We start from the raw sequence: 21,172 nt of genomic DNA, 5'->3' as shown, positions 1-21,172 counted from the left end.
CCAGGTTCAAGAGTCGGATGATTTAGGCTTAACTGATTCAAAGGGGTGATGACTATAGTATTTGACTTTTAAAATATTTGTGAGGGAACAGTTGTGATCAGTCATTATGCACCATTCGAGATGGGCATCATTGAAGGTGTTGGTCTTCCTAATACCCACACCTCCTGCAAACAATGGTGCCTAAATTTTGTCCCAATTGCAGATGTGAAGTTTTCTGCTACCAGGGCTATGCCCCCACCAATTGCAAATATAGTTTGGGGGCCCTGAAACCAGATAAAAAGCAAAACGAAAGAGAAGTCAAGATGAACTTAAGAGTCTGTTTGGTTGGCTGGCATTACCATTCCATTACAGCCTAATTCTGCGAGCCCGTCATAAATCCATTGTTTGGTTCAGTAAAATATGCTACTATGGTCCATGTTGAATACGGACTTATGTAGGAAATAGGGGCATTTCCATTTCGTGTCATCCCCATTGAAACGTTGATTCGGTGCCCAAGAATTCTATTTTACTCTCCTCACGTTCTCACTTCAGAAACACTCTCACTCAGCCCGACAGCCACTTTCAATCTCAGCCTCCCTTGCTTCCTTCGCCTTTTTCACAATTAAATTATTTTCAATTTTAATTATCTAAATTTTTTTAAATGATAAATAAATACACAACTAATCATTAATTAATCCCCCTCACAAAAGTGAGTGTGTGCATAGGACTACTTGTCTTAATTCGGTCATGAAAAAGCCAACTATTCATTTTGATTCCTGTAAATACAATCCTCTCTTGGGTTTGAATATTGTAAACAATACCTTAAACTCTTTACTTTTATTTTTAAGAATTTAATCCTTTTACTTTTCAAATTTCAAAATTTAAGTCCAATTATTAATACTTTAATTTTTATTGTTAAATTGATTGTGTGACATTTTGAAATTTTTAAAAAAATAAAAACTCACTTGATAGTCATTTAACTAAAAAATAAAAAATAAATCTAAATTTAACAAAATAATTTTGACAGTAGACTTAATCGAACTAAATTCTTAGAAAATAAAGGGGACTAAATTCCAAATTTATAAAAAAAAAATACAAAAACTTGTGGCATATTTGAACCTAAAGGAAAACAATACGCTAGACAACGGAATCTAAAAGCTTGGAAAAGAAAACAAAACAGGAAATATTGTATTTCAAATACTCCAACATATGGTTCAACAATGGCCATCCGTACTTTCAGAAAGTAATTAGAAAAAAAAGGGTGAATCAACAAATGCAACCTTCCAAAAAACTTGAGGCATTTATTCCTCTTGTTCTTTTTTATTATTATTATATATATATAGGAATAAAAATCAAATGCTGTGTGCTATAAAAACCATGAAATCTTACTAATTGGTCTTCATAGTTCATACATCGAGTAGCAGCCTGCGAGGGTCTTCGATAACATCCTTGATACGACGCAAGAAGAAGACAGCCTCTCTTCCGTCGATCAATCTATGGTCATAAGTGAGTGCAATGTACATCATCGGCCTTGGGACTACCGTACCTCCAACAACCATAGGTCGGGACACTATTGAGTGCATGCCTAAGATCGCTGACTGCCAAAAACATATGCTTAGGCATTTAAGATTCTATTTTTGGACATGAGAATGTAATCGAGATAATTATGCTTAGCTTTTAAAAGAAATAGAAAACTCAAAACGATCATTGTTGAGTCTGATCTTGAACAACTCAAGCTATTGAGCAAGTCAGATTCGAGTATCCTGATACTTGAACTAAGCTTTCTATTTTTAATTAGCATTGAAAAGCTAAACTCAAGCTCGAATGTAAATAATCAAGTTTAAAATCAAGCAAGGGAATCAAGCTCATTTTTACTAGATAAATAAGCTTAATTAAGTGACCTTTAACAGTTTGATATTAATCTTGAATGAGCATGAGCTTTAAAAGTGAAAATTGATCAAAACTTGAGCTAAGCTTCAAGCTTTAAATTTCAAGATAATCTCAAGTTCTAACTTCTTATGGCTTGAGCTCGGCTCGATCAAACCACTAGTTGCAACTCAGAGTCTAAAGCTAAATATGAGAAACACCTCAACTAAATATGGATAATTCACTAGTTTAAGTGCATACAGCTTTAGTTTTTAAACACTAACCTGAGGAGGGTTGATAATGGGGGTACTCAATAGACTTCCATAAACACCACCATTGGATATTGTAAATGAGCCTCCAGCCATTTCATCAATTGAAATGGTCCCATCATTTGCCTTCTTTGCAAGATTGTTGATTGTCTTCTCTATCTCAGCAAAATTCATCTTATCAGCATCACGGACAACTGGAACAACAAGCCCCTGCCAAGAAAGATAAAAGTATCCATATCATACATTCATATTAGATGCTAAATTGTATCTTGAAATAGTATAAAATACTCATTTATCCAAGTTTCATCAGCAAGCCATTAAATGGCTAAATTGTCGTTTCGCAAATCAAAGACTGTTACCTTAGAAGTTCCAACAGCAATGCTGATATCTATATAATCTCGATAAATAATATCATCCCCGTCAATTACAGCATTTACAATAGGCTGATGCTGAAGTGCACTAACAGTGGCCTGAAACAATGGAATGGAGGAAATGGTAAAGGGGATAAAGAGAGAAAGTTAGTGAAGGTAGACCATGAAGGCATACTAAGCAATTCAAGAATAAATCATTGCATACTTTAACAAATCCTGACATAAATCCCAACTTGACACCGTGTTTCTCAACAAAGGCATCCTTGTAATCGGAGCGGAGCTTCATCAAATTAGTCCTGCAATGAAAGGAAAATTGATAAGGAAATAAAACAAATCAACAGAATCAGCTTTCTTATGAATACAAACCAAAATAGAAAGGAGAGGGAAACTTGAACTTACATGTCAACTTCATTGAACGTTGTCAACAGTGCAAAAGTATTTTGAGAATCTTTCAATCGTGTAGCAACTCGTTTCCTAAGCCTTGTCATGGGAACCTGTAAATCACTAAGACGCTAACATCATTTGTCCCAAAGGTGGATGTAAACAGATATGAAAAGACTTACCCTTCTTTCCCTTTCTTTGGGTGGAAGTACAGGTTCAGAAGCTGTTCGTTTTGGAGGTGGTGGAGAAGGGGCTTTAGGCTTCGCCGCAGCAGGAGAAGCTTCAACTTTAGCTTTTGGCTTATCCTCTTTTACAGCTTCAGCAGGAGGAGATGGCTCAGAAGCAGCTTTTTCGGATTTCATTTCAGTGGGAGCAGCAGCTGCTACCCCCTCAGCGGACTTTGAAATGACAGCAACCCTAGTACCTGGTTCCACAGTTTCTCCTTCCTTGGCTACATACTGGCAAGAATTGTAAAAGTAACATTCAGGATTGAGTCCACTCCCCTCATACCCAGAAATGAGAAGATAGGAACTAGGAATAAAGAATATGCTAGACATTTGCATGTATGCTTGTGTGAATTATGATCCAACAGTCAAGATTTATTCATATATTACCTCTTGTATCACACCATCTTGGGGGCTGACAACATCAATTGTTACCTAGTGAAAATAAACACAGGTATTAGGGGTGTAAATCCATCTCTTCTCGACAGATGAAAGAAACAGTGAAGAAGAGTACCTTATCTGTTTCTATTTGAGCAATCGGTTCATCCGCTTTTACTCTATCACCAGGTTCTGCTCCCAGAAAATTCAGATAAATTCACAATCAAGCACTTACAACCATGAAAATGGGTACATCTAGTGAATGATACAAACTACTGTAGCAGAAAACATACTTTTCAAGAATGTTGCCAAAGTTCCGTCACTGATTGATTCTCCCATAAAAGGGACAACAGCATCAACGAGATCCCCTTCATCACAAGCAAGTAAACACAGGGTAAAGAAGGGTTTTTTTTTCAACCAAGCACCTAACCCTCATCAACATGTATTTTTACAATTGAAAAATGCACTAAAAATGCCCAGAAAAGGTGGAGCTGCAAGAAAGAAAGAAGTGCTAATTTCTTCTTTGGATAGGTTGCCTACCTAGTACTTCTTAATAACAGCAAAACTGGTTTTTGGCAACAGTTAGATATTGATCATCTATTCCCGATAAAATGTTGATGAAATGAACAATTAAAATGCAGAGGGCTTAAATTCTTGCAAAAACCAAAAACACAAGCCCATATATTGATAACCATTTTAGAAAAACAAGAGAAAAGGCTAATAAGCCTTTGGCCCAATAAATATCATCGAGGACATTAGTCAATACCATACCATCTCCAGAAGAGAAAGCCCTGCATGATGTTTGCATGATAGCCTCTGGTTGAATGGTACAAATGGCATCTCTACAGATAAAAGAAAATCTGTCAGAGAAGTGGATTTAAAGATTAAAATAAAAAATCATGACCTAAATAATCTAATTTCTGGACAAAAAAGGGTCAAATACTTCACACTGAAATTGCCTTTCTACAAAGATAGATATGGTAGTTATACATGCAAATATCGGATCAATCCAGCAGTCATCTAAGACTAATACCCTCACTGTGCCAAGCTATGTTCCTCAGACTCAAGTCAGAGTGTTAAGAATATGTGTTCAATATGGATTTGAATTTTTGTTTTGAAAGATTTGGAGGGCTCTTGGAGGAACATATCCTTGTATACAAGTTCGAATATATATCGGACACGGATGAAAAAATATAGTTACTTTTTTACTGTCAAGTAATGACTAATTGTGACAGTATGATTCCAAATATTGATTTGCATAACGAAGTACATAACGAACTAACCTTGTTTTTATTAAACCAGCAGAACATCCTGCAATAATTATGAAATAACCTTCATTAACAACAAAGACAGTCAACACAATTACACTATCATGAGAAGAAAAACCATTCAAAAGATTTACCAGGCAGAACAAGATGAGAGAAGTTCCGAACATGGGCAATCCCTCTCAGTTGAACTGGTAGCATCTGTTAAAAAACTTGAAATTCAAATCTCATGAGAACAATTACCAGTTGATGACATAAAATCCAAACCTAAATGATTGATCTTGCATTACTTTATCATTGTTTTAATGTAAATTCAACAACATCATTTTACTAAATAAATCAAGAATCTTTCGACATCAATTATAGAATTTTAGTATCATCAAGATCAATAAAAATGCAAGGAAACTTAAACTACATGCATGAACACTAAATCCTAATTCATTTTTTCAATTAAACAATTTACCTCTTTTCCAGCATTAGAAGAAACTCCAGAAGCCGAAACACCAGGCCGAATCGCCTGTAATGACTTTCCTAATATCTGAAAATAAAAATAAAATCCAGATTTTTAACTAAATAAAGTAAAATTATAAAGGAAAAAGAACAATAATAATAAAATGTTCTAACCGAAGCTGATGAGCGTCCGCTCGCAACTTTTCTCCTTAAAGCGCCCAACATTACTGCCTTCTATTTTCATTTTTTTTTCACAAAATCAGAAGCAAATAAATCAATATCAGTAATCTAAGTGCAAAAGAAAAAATCCAAAAAAAAAATCAAAATATTTACCAGAAATGAATGAATGAGACGTGAAAATTAAATAAAAAATCAAAGAGGAACAAAGGTTTGACCTGATTTTAGGCTTTGCAGACAAATTTGAGAGTTGTAAAATACAGTCTTTTTTTTAAATTTTTTTAAAAATAAATAAATAAATTAGGGTTTTTTTAGAGAAGAGAAAAGAACGAGCGAAAAAGAGAGAGAGGAGAGATTGTGACGATGCACGTTTTGCGGGGCTGCTGGATCCAATACGGCAACCTCAGTTAAGCTCTCTTACGTGGCGTTATTTTATTTGTAGATGCTTGAAACAGTGATGATTCGTTTCTTTTTTATTTTCACGGTCTTGGCTGAGAATGGAAAGAAAAGTTGAAACGGCACCGTTTTGTTAATTGAGAAATTGGTCTTTACTTGGGGTTTAAAAAAGTAAGAATAAATACTCAAATTAAATTAAGGTGTATCTCGGGGTGAGCGTTAAACCGAATCGAGTCGAACGGAATGGAATGAAAATTTTTGAATTCGTCGAGTTGATGAGTCTCACTTTATCATTCTAACTTGATTTGAAATTATTTTCAAATTGAGTCGAATCGAAGGAAATTATTTAAGTTAAATTTTTAAAAAAAATGTCAAATTAAAATTTTGTTACAATATAATTAATTTCATGTGCGAGTACATAAATTTGAAATCATATATATTTGAAAATTCTTTCAAAGCAGAATGGGAGAGAAAATAAGGTATTTTAGTATGATAAACTTGAATATGTAATTTACTTGTTTAGGTTCTCAAAATTATTATTTTAAATTTTTTAACGTTTTCACATATTCCTTGATTGTTTTAGAATTTTTTTAAATTTTTATAAATATTTTGAATTTTCAAAAATTATTTTGAATTTTATTTTATATTTTTTTGTTGAGAAAGATTAATTTGCTCATTTTCAAAATTAACAGGGGCCAAAGGGGTAATTACACTAATCTATTATTCAAATTATTCGAGTTATTTGAATTTTAAAATTCAACTCGTCTCGAACTTGAAAAACCGAATTAATTATTCTAGTTGACTCAAAAAAATCGAATAATTCAATTTGATTAGCTCAAATTTTGAATTTTTTATTTTTGAATCGAATAGAATTTTGTTCACCCTTAGGCCCAATCTTTTAAGGGTCAAAACCTTTTAAAATGGTCATATATAGGCTTAATTTTTACAAATGTGCTCAAATAAAGGCTTTCACACACTTCAGCCCAGAGGTGATCATGGGCCGGGTCGGGTCGAGATGGGCCCAAAAAATTTTTAACCCGCTTTCTAAGTACGGGCCTGACCCGGCCCAAAATATGGAATTGAAATTTTGTCCAGGCCTGGCCCGGCCCCATTTTTTTTTTCTACAGCAGTCAGCAAATAATGGAGCCATAAAACGTACGCAAATAATAAGTAGGGTCGTTTTTGTTCTTGTGACTGCAACTTGCAAACTAGAGAATAGAATGCTACCAGCAAAGAAAAATGAGTATTCAACTCTGTAAAGTAAATACCTGTTGACATGATAATGGAAAATAAAGCAGGCTAATATTTTGGGTTGCAAAGAACATTGACTGCCAAGAAGATCAACAATTCTACCTGCAATCCAAACTTAATGCATAATATTCAGCTTTGTTAAACCAAATGGCGCATGAATCACCATTATTATATATGTGAGGAAAAGAAGGCTGAAAAAGTCTCCTCTTAGCAGGTTTAAATTGTCCTAAAAACAAAGAATGCAGAAAATATAATCCCCTGCATCTAAAACCATAAAAATCTTACAAATCCTTGAAAACTCAATATTTAATATTTGCACATATGAAATATATTTTAAAAATGGGAAATGTATTTTAAAAATAAAAAATATATATTTATTATATTCGGGCCCGGGTCAAAAAAGTTTTTCCCGAAAACGGGCCTCTTTTTTTGTCCAAACTCATATTTCGGGCCTATATTTTTACCCGAACCCTCCCATATTTCGGGTGGGCCGTCGGGCCGGGCCAGGCCGTCCAACCCATGATCACCTCTACTTCAGCCTAGTTGATTCTAACCCAAAAATGTTGCCTAAAATGCCCTCTCGATATTTTATTTGATAGGTGCTTCGAGTGGACAAAAACTATCCCTGATGTCATTTTTTCCCATGCGGTAGGGGTATCGTGATACCCAGGGGAGGTAACACGATATCCTCAATTTACTCAAGGGGTTTACTTGGAGGTGGATATCGTGATACCCAAGGGTGGGTATCCCAACACCGCTATAGATGGCTCCTTTTCTTCCTCATTCCAAGCCTGACGGAGGTGTTGCAATATTCAAGCTCTAATGTCGCGATACCTCTGCTTGTGGCATGGTTTCCACTCAATTTTGGCCCACCAACATGCTCCTACACCACTCGATCACTCATTAGGGTCCAAATGGCACCCTTGGAAAATTTGGGTCTTAAAATAGCACAAAATAAGCATAAAATGCATGAAGAGCTTATTAAAGCTAAAGAACAAAAATTAAACGAAAACTATGAAAAACATTAAAGTTGCTCAAGAATGAGCTCATTAAGTATAACGTAAGCCTAATTTGACATATCAAATTACGGCAAATCAATATGAAAGGCATTATGGTTTAAAATTAAACCCATTGGATGTGTACGTTTGGTTGAATATATGTTATGGAAGTGAAATCGGTTGCTTTGACATTTATAGGTTGGTGTTAAAATGGTACCATTTAAAAACAGTATGTCACGTCGTGACATCGAGCAATGGTTGCTGCAACGAGACCAAGTTAGTGTGTGGCTTCGCGACAAGGAACCCCCAAATTTGTAACATGAACTTCAAACTTTGAAAATATTACAAATTGGTCCTAATTCATTATTGGGTTAGCAATAGAGCTTTTGTAAGCTCGTATAATACCAGGAAATGAATGCATATCGTTTTATACAACTGTTTTGCTTATATTTAGTTGTTTAATAGTTTAAATCGAGTGAAAGATGATTGTAGTTGCTTCAACAATGAATGTGGCACATTGTAACTCGGACCTGACAATCGGGTTGGGTATGGGGTGTTACAAGGGTACAATATCGAGACTTATGTGTCAAGTCTCGATACCTAGCAACCAAGTCTTGAAACTTTGGGTTGAAGTATCGAGACTTGTAAAACAATAAGCACAACCCTTTGGGAGTAGTATAGTCATGAGACTTGCTACCTTATGTATTGAGACTTGACCTTGCATATTGCATTAAATGCACGAGATTAATCTTCCAACGACTGAAAATTCCCTCCAACAGCTCCAAACTTCCAAAAATCAATTAAAGGATATGAAGTCAAGAACAACTGAAGATACATATCCAAACATTAAATATAAAGAGAAAAGCTTAAGATTATTTATTTTCTCATTTTTCTCTTGTACATATTCTCAGAGTTCATATTGTAAAATATTCCAAACATTAAATAAAATACATTTATGATTGTTGAATAATTAAACTTATTGTAATACTCATTAAGTTATTAGAATATAATATGTTTGGAACGATTTTCTGCATGACTTCAAGGGAAACCTCCTAACCCACCACCTCCGCCAGCTCCTCCACCAAACCCACCACCGGCACCAGCTCCACCACCACCCCCAAGTCCACCTCCAGCTCCAAACCCAAACCCAGCACCCCCACCTATTCCACCTCCAAACCCTCCACCTTGTCCACCACCACTTCCAGCACCAGCACCCCCACCAAATCCAGCTCCACCTCCTAAACCACCACCGAATCTCGGACGAAGGTGAAACAGTGTTTTCTCATCTTCAAACCCACCCGTAAGCATCCTGGCACTACTACTAGTACTACTGCAAATCACAAATGCACCAACAAACAAAACAACAAGAAGCTTATAACACACCATTTTTTGAATGCTTATGTAATCTATATATATAACACTGAAAAAGATGAATAGGATGAAGAAGTGAGCACCCGAAGGAAGGTTTATATAGCAAAAAAATATATGAAGCCATGCATGATGAATGAAAGAAGGTTGGAACAGCACAGGTGAGGTCTTAAATGCATCCACTCAACTCTCAATATCACTTGCTTTTAGGATTCAGAATCCAAATTGCATGGACTTCCATTTGCATGTTTTCTTTTTGGCAATTTGCAATGATTTTTTGCTGTCACAACTCACGTATCTTTAGGGTTCTTAAAAGTTTTCCTCTACATGTCCATGCATCTCTTTGACTTTTTAACGTATACCATCAATGTTCAACGCTACCACGTCTGCTTGTTGTGAGGTTTTGATTGGAAGCTTTGCCGTAAGCTCAAAAAAAATTAGTAAAAGTTTCTGCCTAATCAACCCCTTGTAAGTTATTTTATGCGTGGGGATGAATAAAGATGTTGTCATGTAAATAAATTTATTGGTATATATTACAAATTTGAAAAATATCAAATTATTTAAAAAATCATAAAAATTATAAATTTATTTTTTGGCATTAATTATGAATTTTATAATTTTTAATTAATGATTTTTTACATTCCTTTTAGAAATTTTACAAAGCTTTTCAATAGCACTTTGAGTATTTGATTAGAAAATTGTGTTTCCATTAAGAATTTGAGTAAATAGTTGATGGTTTTGGTGGTTGTTATAAGATATTATTATTTAGAGAGATATATTGTTATGTGGTGAGGGCCGACAAGTTTGGTTTGACAATTTGTTCGTGTATAGGTAGAAAATTATACATATGTGCCCACAAGTTCATATACTTGGCATGGAATCTAAACCAATCTTTATCAGTTTTCTCCTGCAAGTCAATCTTGTGAAGTTTATCGAGGTTCTGAGGTGAGGGCAGAGTATTTTGCACAAAGTTAAACTGGCACATCACTCAATCAGATTCATGCATCTAAACTGTTGTATAAACAAACAACAACATTTGACATGCCAAATATTATGATTCATCAAAAATTCAGTCGGGATGCATTCTTCAATTCTCAGATCAGAGTATGACATCCATCCAACTGCAATACAAAATTATAAATTTCATTACGTACTTAATAATAAAATCCAAATCCTTATGTAATTATTATGCAACTTAAAAATTCTTAAACTAACATTGGGTTCTGATCGTTAATCTAACAATAATCAAATATCTTGAACTTGAAGTTCATTTGATATACCCACATGGCTCGCGTCATTGTTCCATATATTCAAATAATATGTTATTCCAAAAAGATAATAAGATAACTAGAATCTTACCTTATTATGAGTGGAAATTGGTGAGAGAAGTTTACTCGGGGACGAAAAATTTGTAAGCGGTATCATTCCCATGACTAGACAAAGAGTATACATCCACCGATTTTAATTTTTTGGTGCTTCAGTGGCTCAGCAAAATTCTCAGTACAATATAGTCAAAAAAATTTATCCCCAACCGAGTCGCCCAGCTTCTTTTAGGTCAATTAATTGTAGGAGTCACCTTAAATGTACCTTATTTTGAGATTTGTCTTACATTAGAAAATCCCCTATCAACCTCAATATAAATACTGAAGTGAATTGATGTCTTTCAACCTCATTAGAAGAGTTGTTGAGATGTGAGAAATTATCTTCTAACCATCCCATATTTGTCTAGCTACCACTAAACTTGTCTGGCACCTTTCCCAATAACTAGTGGCAAATTAGCAGGCCAATCCTCAACGCGCACTACTCCTATAACAATTGCCCCATCAACGAGTAGTCCGAGTTGAAATGCCACATCTTCAAGTGTATTCATACACTCATAGCACAAAAGATGGAATGTATTTGTTTCGGGTCTCCATCTCTCCAGTAAAGCACTAATAAGTTTGGGCTCCAATTTAGTCTCACCGAGCATACGGAACACATATAAGAACCTCACCTCATTCAAGTACTGTTCTATAACACATAATCCTCTCGTACTTAAATTGTGTATATATGTTTCAATAATTCGATCTTCGTTTTAATTATATAAACACAAAACTCAATCAAAATCCTAAATAAATTTCAACAACTTAATAATGATATTAACAAATATGAAAAATATAATAATATTTTCTTACCATTTGTAATTGAACATCAAATATGTGTGTGTGATCAATGACAATAATATTTTTAAAATCTGTAATGTTTATAAATTAAATATAATAACTTTTAAAAAAATTATTTTGGGACACAGTGCCATGTAGGTAAGCTTTCGTTAAGCCTATTTCCCTAAATTTGGAAGAAGAAAAGCCAAAATCCCTAATTTTCAAGTAAAAATAACATTTTTGTCTATTTTTGCCAAATGCTCAAGCAAGTTCTTAGTGAAAAACATAATTTTGCAATTAAATGCTCAAAACCCTATTGGAAACTCAACTTTGTAAAAAATTTTAAAAATTTGTAAAAAAATCATTAATTAAAAACTATTTAAAATATTTTGTATATAAATATAATAATGATATTTGAAATAATTATTTAATTTTATAATATTAAAATTTATCATACCCATAATGTAGGTGAAAAAAATAAATATTTGACATATAAAAAATTATATATAAGGAAAAATATATAAAAATTAGTTTATACTTTTTAAAAATAAAATATTTTTAACATAGATATAAAAAGGATATATTTTAATTATATAATTACATTTTTATCATTTTATTTATATAAATAACATGTTTATTAATTAAAAAATAAAAAAAGCTTGAAACAACATAAAAAAAATAAAAACATAACATGGTTAAAAGCGAAATCAAACCAACATCGAGCAGGGGCCTCGACCCTCCTTAAAATGAATAATTTTCATTTAGGCCCTTTAAAATTTTAATTTTGTAATGGTAAAATTACACTTTGGCCCCTAAAAATGATAATAATTTAATTTAATCTTTTAGAATTTATAAAGATATAGACTATTAAAATGGTAAACTTATATTTTTACTATCGTAAAAATATACAATTTAATTTCGACCCCCCTCAAAAATTTCCTGACTTCACCCTTGAACATTGCATGGATGAGAACACCAACATCTAACCACCAAGCATAGAACTATAACATGTCAATGGAAAGCATTTTTTGTTTAAGGTGCTTTCCAAAAGCGCATTTTACAGAAAACGTTTGTCTCCACATTAGTAAAATTTATTATATAATACATAACAAAATATCTCCTTAAATAACAATATTCTATAACAACTATCAAAACCATCAACTGTTTACTTAAATTTCTAATAAAAAATATAATTTTCTACCTAAATACTAGTATTAGCGACGCACTTTTAAAAACGCCACTAAAATAGAGTATTAGCGGCGCATTTTCAAAAACGCCGCTAATGCTCATTTTTAGTGGTATTTTTTAAAAAGCGCCACTAATACTTGATCTTTAGTGGCATTTTTTGAAAGGGGCCACTAATGCTTAATTTTTAGCGGCGTTTTTATTCAATCGCCGTTAAAAACACCGCTAAAAGCCTGTTTTAGTGTAGTGACTCAAAGCCCCGTAAAAAACCCAACATTGTAATTTTTTTTTTAGATTATGTTTTCATTAGGAATTTAAGTAAATAGTTGATGGATTTGGTAGCTATTATAGAATATTGTTATTTAGGGAGATATTTTGTTATATATTATTTAAGGAAAAAATTTAAGTTTTGAAAATATTTTTTATTTTTTAAAATTAAAAAACACGTTTAATAAATAAAATTTATTCGAATCAGAGTACTATATTTAATATTTAAAATTTATATAATTTTTTTGTTTTTATATAAATTTAAATTAAGGTGAATTCATTTAAAGCTATGCCGTTTGTTTTCATAATTTTAATTTTTTTTTAAATTTAATGAAAAGAAAAAAAACTTTTATCATTTTTTAATTTTTATTTTTGTTCATTTCCTAAAAAATAATTTTAAAATTTTCAAGGTTTTTTAAAATTTTCCATTAAAAGAAAAACGAAAATGATCTCCAAAACTACATTCGAAATTTTTAAAGTGAATCAGAATACGAGACATTTTTAAAATAAAAATAAATTAATTTAAATATTATTTTCTTTCTCTCTCCCCCTCCCACGTTTCTTCTTCTCCTTCTTCACTCTCTCATAAGCGCCCATTACAGCCCACTTTCACAGCAGCTCCCATCGCCCATCCCCTCTCAAACTGTTCACCACAACAACAAACTTCAAGCTCTTGCAGGGGCCTTCCAGTCCACAATCTCACTTTCAAAGGCAATGATTTCATTGGAGACTTACATGATGAGCATGGAATTAGTAGATTCATCTGTGGCCTGCTCATTTGCCTGGACCAGAGGGTGCAGTGGTGCAATGGGCTGGTCTGTTATTGGTGCTTACGAGAGGGGGAAGAAGATGAAACGTGGGAGAAGAGAGAGTAATAATAGAATCAAAGTTTAGGTTAAATAAGAAAATTGTCATAGTTTTGAGGTGAATTTTTTTTATTTAAGTCATATTTATGCTATTTTTATTATTATTTAAATTTTTTAATTAAAAAAAACTCACAGAGATTTATAATACTATCAAATATTTTTATATTATTTGATTACACTTTCAGCACAAATGACGTCATTCTAACTCTTAAACTTATTAATTACGAAATACACTGAGAATCCCGAACATGCTCGAGATAAAGAAAAATATTAATTTCTTCTTCGGATGAAAAGCCATCATCTCATTTCACAATAATTTACAATTACCTCCAAAACTACGCCGTTTTAGGTTTAGCCCAACTCATTTAAAGAGCAAGGCCGAAAAGAATAAATATTTGTTTGATCAATACAATCAAGCCACCGTCAAATTACTTTCATCTATGGCTGGAGGTTTGTCAACTTGTGGGAGATTCTTAGCTTTAGGTGACATCTTTGCAAATAAAGATGACTTGGTATCGAAAAAGCTAGCGAATGGACGAGAAGGATTCTCATCTGCATTCTTCTTCGGTTCTTTTGTAGTCGTCGGTGTTTTTTTCTGCTGTTTATCCTTGTTACCAAAATTGAGTCCGAGCCTCAGGAATCGAAGTTTTAGCTCACCCCGGGTGGGGCTTTCATTTTCCTGTGTTGGTGTCTCATCCGCCTGCTTTATTGCCTTTATGACTTCTTCGGGAGACACTAACATCGTTTCCACGGTTTCGTATACCTATAAATAGATTTCACTTTCGAACATCATCAAATGTATACATTCGAAGAAGAAGCAAAATATTCATCTGATTGATGAGCCAAAAGACAATTTATCGAGGGAAATAGCAATCTCCTTTAAGTGACAACGGAATAGAAAACATGACAAGGAGCGCAGCTCGGTTTTCTTGCATGCGAAGAAACCAAGGTTTCTTTGTAAACAATGACATGAACTAAATGAAACGATCTAGCTCGAGGCATGTGTGTACAATAGAAACCTACCTGGCAAAGATCGTCCACTTTATCGTTCCAGGTATTTCTCTGGCAAGTTGCAACAACATAGTCTTTGCACTCATAAAACAGCTTTGACAAGTTTTCGTTAGCAGAGAGTTTGTCCTCGGCTAATACAAATCCCAAACTGAGCTGAACATTACGCAAATGAGAAATTAGCATTATAAACAATGAGTGGTAAAAGTAATAATATGCAACCTAAAAATAAGAAAATAACAGCCAATTATTGATATTCACATTCTATGTTACTCAGACTCAAGCATGGGCGTCAAATGTGGAGATGTATCTGAACCAAGTACATTTAGTCTTTTTTCTAAGGTTTTCCATGCATTAATAGAATACTTAGAGGGTCATATTCCTAAAAACAAGTTTATGTATGCATTGAACACAGGTATTTTTCAAAGCAACATAGTTTGTGTCAAACTATGTTGTCTCGTATCTTCATTCTTAAAACGCATGTGTTCAACACTCATGTTCGATGCGTATCCGGACATGGGTATAAAGATATGATCCTCCTAGAACCCACCAAATACATATGAAGACGTTAGAAAAATTAAATATACCTGTGTTGGACATAGTTGTCAAATCATGTTCTAGAAACAAAGTAGAAAAACAGAAAACTCCTTTTTCCCACAGTTTGGATACATAAACTGAACGGCAGATTGGTAATAAGAGACACTAAATAAAGAAAAGATTAATCTCGAATTAGATTAAAACACTCACAAGAGCAAGAAACAATTGTTGAAAAAGCTCAGAAATGGGAATGTTCTCGAAGAAATTCAGTATTCCATCCCTAAAGCAACCATAAAACAAGCTAATCTTGTAAGATCAATGCTCCAGTAATAGAAAATTTAAGATTCGTAGCATCAAAATTTATGAATCCAACTTACACTGCCAAATCCTCATCATAGAGGGGTGTTTGTTTAATAGCCGGTACGGGTTTGGATGTCTCCCATAGTTCACGCCACAAATTACCTAACAAATATGTATAATTCACATATTACAGCCAACTATAGCATAAGTCCGAGAAATGACAATCTCTGCAGGTTAAGAATATAAACAACTAGAAGAGTATCTTCTACATGAGACACGCTTCTAATATGAATCACACAAGGACAAAATACGAGTTCATACAAACATACTCCTCTACACAATCAATGAACTGATGTTCTCTCCTTAATAGCAAGACCTGACTGAGAAGAAACTAAAAGTAAACTTTAGGAAACTGGGATAATGAAAAAAAAAAAAAAAAACCTCCTTTCTGCATTCTACTACTTAGTTGACCTCTAGCACCCGGAACCTTATCGCTTGGCTCATCTTCAATCCAATCAGGAGGAGAGTGCCATCTAACAAAATCTTCTAAAACACAGCCAGGATTTGCAGCCTAACACGAGTGTTAAAGAGAAAAAAAAGATTATGCATTGAAACTAGGAAGAGTTTTCTGTTGCATCCATATATATCTACAACAGTAGTAAAGATGGAGGATTTTTCTTTGTGCTAAAAATCACCTTGAAAGCCTGCATGTCAGAGAGTAGTCGAGAGCACCCAGCACCAACACTGACCCACAATAGACAAGGCAATGAGTAAAAAACAACAAGAATAATGTAACTGTACAGAGTATTATGGTAACAGACAAAAGACTTCGTAGATTCTGAATTATTTTCCTATGTTTCACTCAAATTCTTATGATGCATACAACAGAAAGATGGAAAAGATCCTGCACGTTAAGTTCATTGTTTTAAAGCATACAGGAGAATCTTAATATATGATAAAATTTATGAACAAATTTTATGCAGTAAACAAATTAAGACGATGATCATCAAAAGAAAATCATATTAGTAAGTGTTAAATGGTGAGCTATAAGGTTAAGAAGCCGAAATACTGACCTCCCAGTACGAAGCACTAATTCCTCCGTTTCCCTGATAAGATCTTCTGTAAGCAAAGGTCCTTCCTGCAGACATATACATAAGTACACTAACTTATGGGATTAGGCTTGGAAGGTAGGTAATCTATTGGCAGAATTTGCAACCAGACCTGGGTAATAGGTGAGTACATAGGTTCACCAGTTTCCAACATTGCCAAGTTTTCAATCAGTTGATTAGCTCCCTGCCGAAGAACAAGTTCTCCAGTCTTAAGTCGAGCATACAAAGCAGAGCCGGCAGATACTGTGCCCTTAGAAACATCTGATTCTTTAACATTTGAACCAGCTTCCATCATTTCTGAATCAAATGATTCAGTGGCAATATAATGTTGTCTTTTCCTTGATAGACAACAGTTAATAACCTGTAATTGTTGATATAGAAGACATGAATTTAGATCTGGAATCTCATTCACAGGAATGCCTGGCAGATGTTTTTCTTCAGACCAAAATCTTCTCAGCTGCATGTGTAAAGGATTCCAAACACTTCTCATCAGATGAAGATTAACAATAATGAGAAGAAAAAAAAAACTCTAAATGCATTAGCATGTGAATGTGAAGGACTTTAGTTTACTTGAAGATAAGTTGTGGTATGACAAATTGCAACTACTAAGATGCACCCAAGTGTCAGCATGTTGTTATGCTAGAAGTGGTTATTATAATATCATGCAATGACAATACCTTGAACTTCATTAGATAAGTTTCTGATACTAGTTTTTATTGGGACAAAAAGATCCAAAGTGTAAACTCAGTGAAGTTTGCTTTTGACATTGACCATTTGTGTTATTTTGGATAGAAGTAACATATAATCCACTTACTTCGATAACAACCCTGCACCAAAAGAGTGCCATCTTGTGAAGGGATCTAAAGCTTCCAATGACTTCAGAAAGCTTAACAACAAAGCCATGTGGAGGAGCACCATGAATGTCTTTAATAAAAGGTATCTTTGGTGTACATGTGTTTGAATCAGATACAAGCTTCCGTTGGAGGAATTTTCCATCTGCAAATATCTTGCAGATATTACAATGAAAGTGGAAGACCATCACAAGAAAATTTGAAAGTTCAAAGAAGAAACATGTCTCCGAACAAAAGCACATGTCTTATCGGCGACATATATGAATCTACCTGCATCAAACAGTGAATTAATCAAAGCAAGGACTTTCTTGTCATCACCGAATCCAGATGCAAGTTTATCCTCTTTCTCACGAATAACTAACGACTTGACTGTAGAGAAGCTCAAGCCTGCCTTTTCCTTACTTGGTGAAGAATTTCCAAAAGATGCCAAAAGATCTTTCACCGTCTTAAAATTTTTTCCAGCCCTGGGACCAGAAGGGAAGTACAGAAATATAAGAACACCATGTACAAGCTGAAATATGATTAATCAACAGATTACACATTTGACCAGTAAGCATTGAACTCATTTTGCTCCAAAAGATTAAACCGTAGCCATCATTACAACAAAGCAATTCACAAATCAGCCATGAGGCATCCTATAATTTTAAATACCAACAAGGTCAGATAAAGAAAAACCAAATTCAAGTATTGGGGGCAAATTAATGGCTAAAACTTACTCAATAGCTACAGCCAATTGTTTGAGTACAGATGTCGGAGGAATGCTATTCGTGTTGGTGGTATTTAAAACATCTACAGAAGGTATTACTTCTAAAAGCTGTAGGGAAACAATTTCATCAATAAATCCATTTAATTTTAAGTAATAACAGGAAAATAAACATTTTAATTTCCATAACAGTAACCCTGAACTGTGGGGAAAGAAAAAAATATACAAAATCACAAATGTACCTTTGCTTCCGTGTCATTCTTCATGTTGAGCAAATATATGTTTTCATCGTAGAATGGAACAGCCATTACAGAAATTTCAACTTTCTCGGTGTCTTCAATACCTTTCCTCCCTATCCGTAATTTCCTAAACCTTTCCTGCCATTCTTGCTTTGTCCCTAAATTTGAGGGTCTCCACCTAGAATTCTTTACCTCGTCAAAACTCTGCGTCAAACCACACCAAATTTAAAACTAAAATAAGTAAATATGGATTGAAAATTACTTTCTTATTATTTCACGTGAATTTTCTGGGAAAAAGAAATAAATAATTCTTTTTTTTTTAAATTGCATAATAATTATTAAGTACTCAGCATAACTTTTAAGCATTTAAAGCTTGTTTGGTTGCAGAGAAAGTGCAGGAAACTAAAAAAAAAAAAGTATACAAATCACAAAGCCTCTGGTTCCATTAGAAACAAACTAAGCTAAACTCTTCGAACTCGATTTACTTCATTTTTCTCAACGAAACTTCAAAGAAACGAATTCTACAATCTACTTCATTTTCTCAGCAGCCAAACAAAGAAGCGCATTGTGCCTTAATTCCGACGACCTTCTAAATTAAAAAAAATCAAAAATCAATTAAAAAAATTACCTTAGACTCGCCTTCGTTAAGAGATTCGTTTTTGAATTCTTTCCGCAATAATTTATCAGAATCTTCAACGAAATGGATAAGAAAAAACAAATAAAAAATAATCAAATTCCCGTTATAAACATTTACATCAATCACCTAAAAGCCGGACAATTTTTTTAATCTAAAATTAGCAAAGCGCAAAAATAAAAATTAGCGATGGATATTAAGAGGCAAAAATATAGAGGATCAAAAAAATTTTCTTTTATTTACCAAAATCGGGTTTAAAATCAGTGAAAACTCGCTCGGCTTTGGCAGCTGCAGAGTTGAAAGCGGTTCTTGCTTTGGAGACAAATGAAGGAGCTGCCATGTGGTGCGCTGAGGTTGCGCACGTTAAGATTTGGAGCGTTAAGAGGGAAAATGAGAGGTGTTGTTAATATTGGAAGGACCGAAAGGACGGCATTTGCAGGGAAAGCGGGAGATCTGTTTGTATGGAAAAGCAAGTTAGAGTGGAAAATAGAAGGATTTTAAATTTTTAAAAAAATTAAATATATTAAATAATAAAAATATATTTATGTAAATATATTTTAAAATTTGATTTATTTTTTATAATTAAGGTAAGTTGATGATATTTTATGTAACATTGACGTTAACTTGGATAAGATTGTATAAAAAAATTTAATTTTGACTTTATTACAAAAAATTTTGCATTAATTTATGGATAAGATTTGGAGTATTATTGAATTAGCTTAAATTTTTAAAAAATAAAATAAAATTAAGGTGGAGTTCAATCTCATCCTACATAAATGTTGTAGATTTATTTTGATTTAGGTCAAATATATTACGGTTTTCAGTCCAATGTATTCAATCGCAAAGTTAGAAAATTTTTTGGGAGGTTAAAGATTAATCATAAATTTTTGGAGGGGTCAAAGTGTAAATTTATTGTTATATTGACTTGTAATTTTAAAATTTTTTGAAGGGGTTATAATGGAATTTGCCCTTTTCTATTTTTGGGATTGTGGTTTCATATTAAGTTGATTCTAGTTCAATAAAAGTATCGTGGAAGCCCTTTACTAGGAGTTAAATTACATTTTGCCTCTTTTACTAAAAAATAGGTAAATCAATCATTGTACATTAGATCAATGAGCAAATTGGTCATTTTTGTTAAAAATTTCATTCATTTTTACTGTTAAAACTAATTTGGCTGACAGAATAACTAGACAATTATACGTGGCGTGCCACATGTATCTCATTTTAGCATACATGGACCAAATTTTAATAGTAGAAATGGATTAATTTTTTAATAGAATGATCAAATTGCTCTTTGATCTATTGTACATGGATAAATTTGCCCATTTTTTAGTAGATGAGGGAAAATGCAAACTAACTTCTAGTACAAGGGCCTCCATGGTACTTTTACCATTTTAGTTCTAGTTGATCTTACATGTATTATTTATGATTTCTATTAGGCACTTGTTCTCTCTTAAATTTATTATGAGTTTAAATCTTACTATGTCAATCCTATATGAATACATTTTGAAAGTTGTTGATATAAAGTACAACAACGGTGGAGGATAAAGTGGTACAATGAAAGCCAATTCACCTAAAGAGATTGAGAGTTGAAATAAAGACAAGATGATAGGTTGATCAAGAAGACAATTGCTCAGAGTTACCCTAGGATGCCAGAAGATTGATCATTTCTTCATCTTTCCTCAATGTATGTATAGGAAAGGTCCCTTTGTCCATTAATATGACGTGATAGTAGTCCTACTAAATGCGTAAAGGATAATCACGGGCCTCTATTTGTACGAGGTTGTTATGCTTAAATATACTAATTGTTGTTTATGAAGTGCATTCACATTGAAAGATTGTTCATACATAAAAATGGGTGGACGGCTTGCTCTAAGGAGAACAAGGGAAGCTTCCCAGAGACATTTAGGGCGGATGACCTATGAAAAGCACTACTTTAAAGGGGATCAGCACACAAGC

The 21,172-nt window shown here is 33.4% G+C and overlaps 3 protein-coding genes across 7 annotated transcripts; all 3 read right to left on the bottom strand.

Annotated features, from left to right (window-relative positions):
• Positions 1–1,146: 1,146 nt before the first annotated feature.
• On the bottom strand, positions 1,147–5,799 carry LOC107903458 (dihydrolipoyllysine-residue succinyltransferase component of 2-oxoglutarate dehydrogenase complex 2, mitochondrial). 3 transcript variants are annotated; one of them, XM_041092517.1, is made up of 15 exons: positions 5,579–5,799; positions 5,358–5,417; positions 5,197–5,271; positions 4,871–4,934; positions 4,752–4,779; positions 4,240–4,310; positions 3,762–3,836; positions 3,605–3,660; positions 3,481–3,525; positions 3,049–3,324; positions 2,885–2,979; positions 2,691–2,781; positions 2,474–2,584; positions 2,130–2,324; positions 1,147–1,577 (listed from the first exon to the last, which is right to left on the bottom strand). In XM_041092517.1, exons 2-15 carry the CDS (start codon positions 5,406–5,408, stop codon positions 1,386–1,388), a joined length of 1,425 nt encoding a protein of 474 aa, XP_040948451.1. In that variant the 5' UTR covers positions 5,409–5,417; positions 5,579–5,799; the 3' UTR covers positions 1,147–1,385. The 3 variants fall into 3 exon arrangements, with proteins under 3 accessions (XP_040948451.1, XP_040948452.1, XP_040948453.1); XM_041092518.1 differs by having other exon boundaries at positions 5,517–5,761; XM_041092519.1 differs by having other exon boundaries at positions 5,358–5,414; positions 5,579–5,761.
• A 3,244-nt stretch (positions 5,800–9,043) lies between these two features.
• LOC107902192 (glycine-rich protein 5) lies at positions 9,044–9,391 on the bottom strand. Its single transcript, XM_016828413.1, has one exon. The coding sequence runs from the start codon at positions 9,389–9,391 to the stop codon at positions 9,044–9,046; it is 348 nt and encodes a 115-aa protein (XP_016683902.1).
• A 4,586-nt stretch (positions 9,392–13,977) lies between these two features.
• On the bottom strand, positions 13,978–19,681 carry LOC107903457 (rab3 GTPase-activating protein catalytic subunit). 3 transcript variants are annotated; one of them, XM_016829506.2, is made up of 14 exons: positions 19,457–19,681; positions 19,208–19,269; positions 18,583–18,783; positions 18,354–18,451; positions 17,908–18,101; positions 17,601–17,782; positions 16,899–17,243; positions 16,751–16,815; positions 16,373–16,421; positions 16,119–16,248; positions 15,755–15,839; positions 15,588–15,657; positions 14,856–14,996; positions 13,978–14,595 (listed from the first exon to the last, which is right to left on the bottom strand). In XM_016829506.2, the coding sequence occupies exons 1-14, from the start codon at positions 19,551–19,553 to the stop codon at positions 14,245–14,247; spliced, it is 2,070 nt and encodes a 689-aa protein (XP_016684995.2). In that variant the 5' UTR covers positions 19,554–19,681; the 3' UTR covers positions 13,978–14,244. The 3 variants fall into 3 exon arrangements, with proteins under 3 accessions (XP_016684995.2, XP_040948450.1, XP_016684996.2); XM_041092516.1 differs by lacking the exon at positions 15,588–15,657 and having other exon boundaries at positions 14,856–14,991; XM_016829507.2 differs by lacking the exon at positions 19,208–19,269 and having other exon boundaries at positions 19,457–19,595.
• Positions 19,682–21,172: the final 1,491 nt, after the last annotated feature.

This window comes from Gossypium hirsutum, chromosome D05 (assembly GCF_007990345.1).
Source record: "Gossypium hirsutum isolate 1008001.06 chromosome D05, Gossypium_hirsutum_v2.1, whole genome shotgun sequence".
NCBI lineage: Eukaryota > Viridiplantae > Streptophyta > Magnoliopsida > Malvales > Malvaceae > Gossypium > Gossypium hirsutum.
Note: the sequence above shows the minus strand (reverse complement) of the source record. Positions and strands in the feature narration are given on the sequence as shown.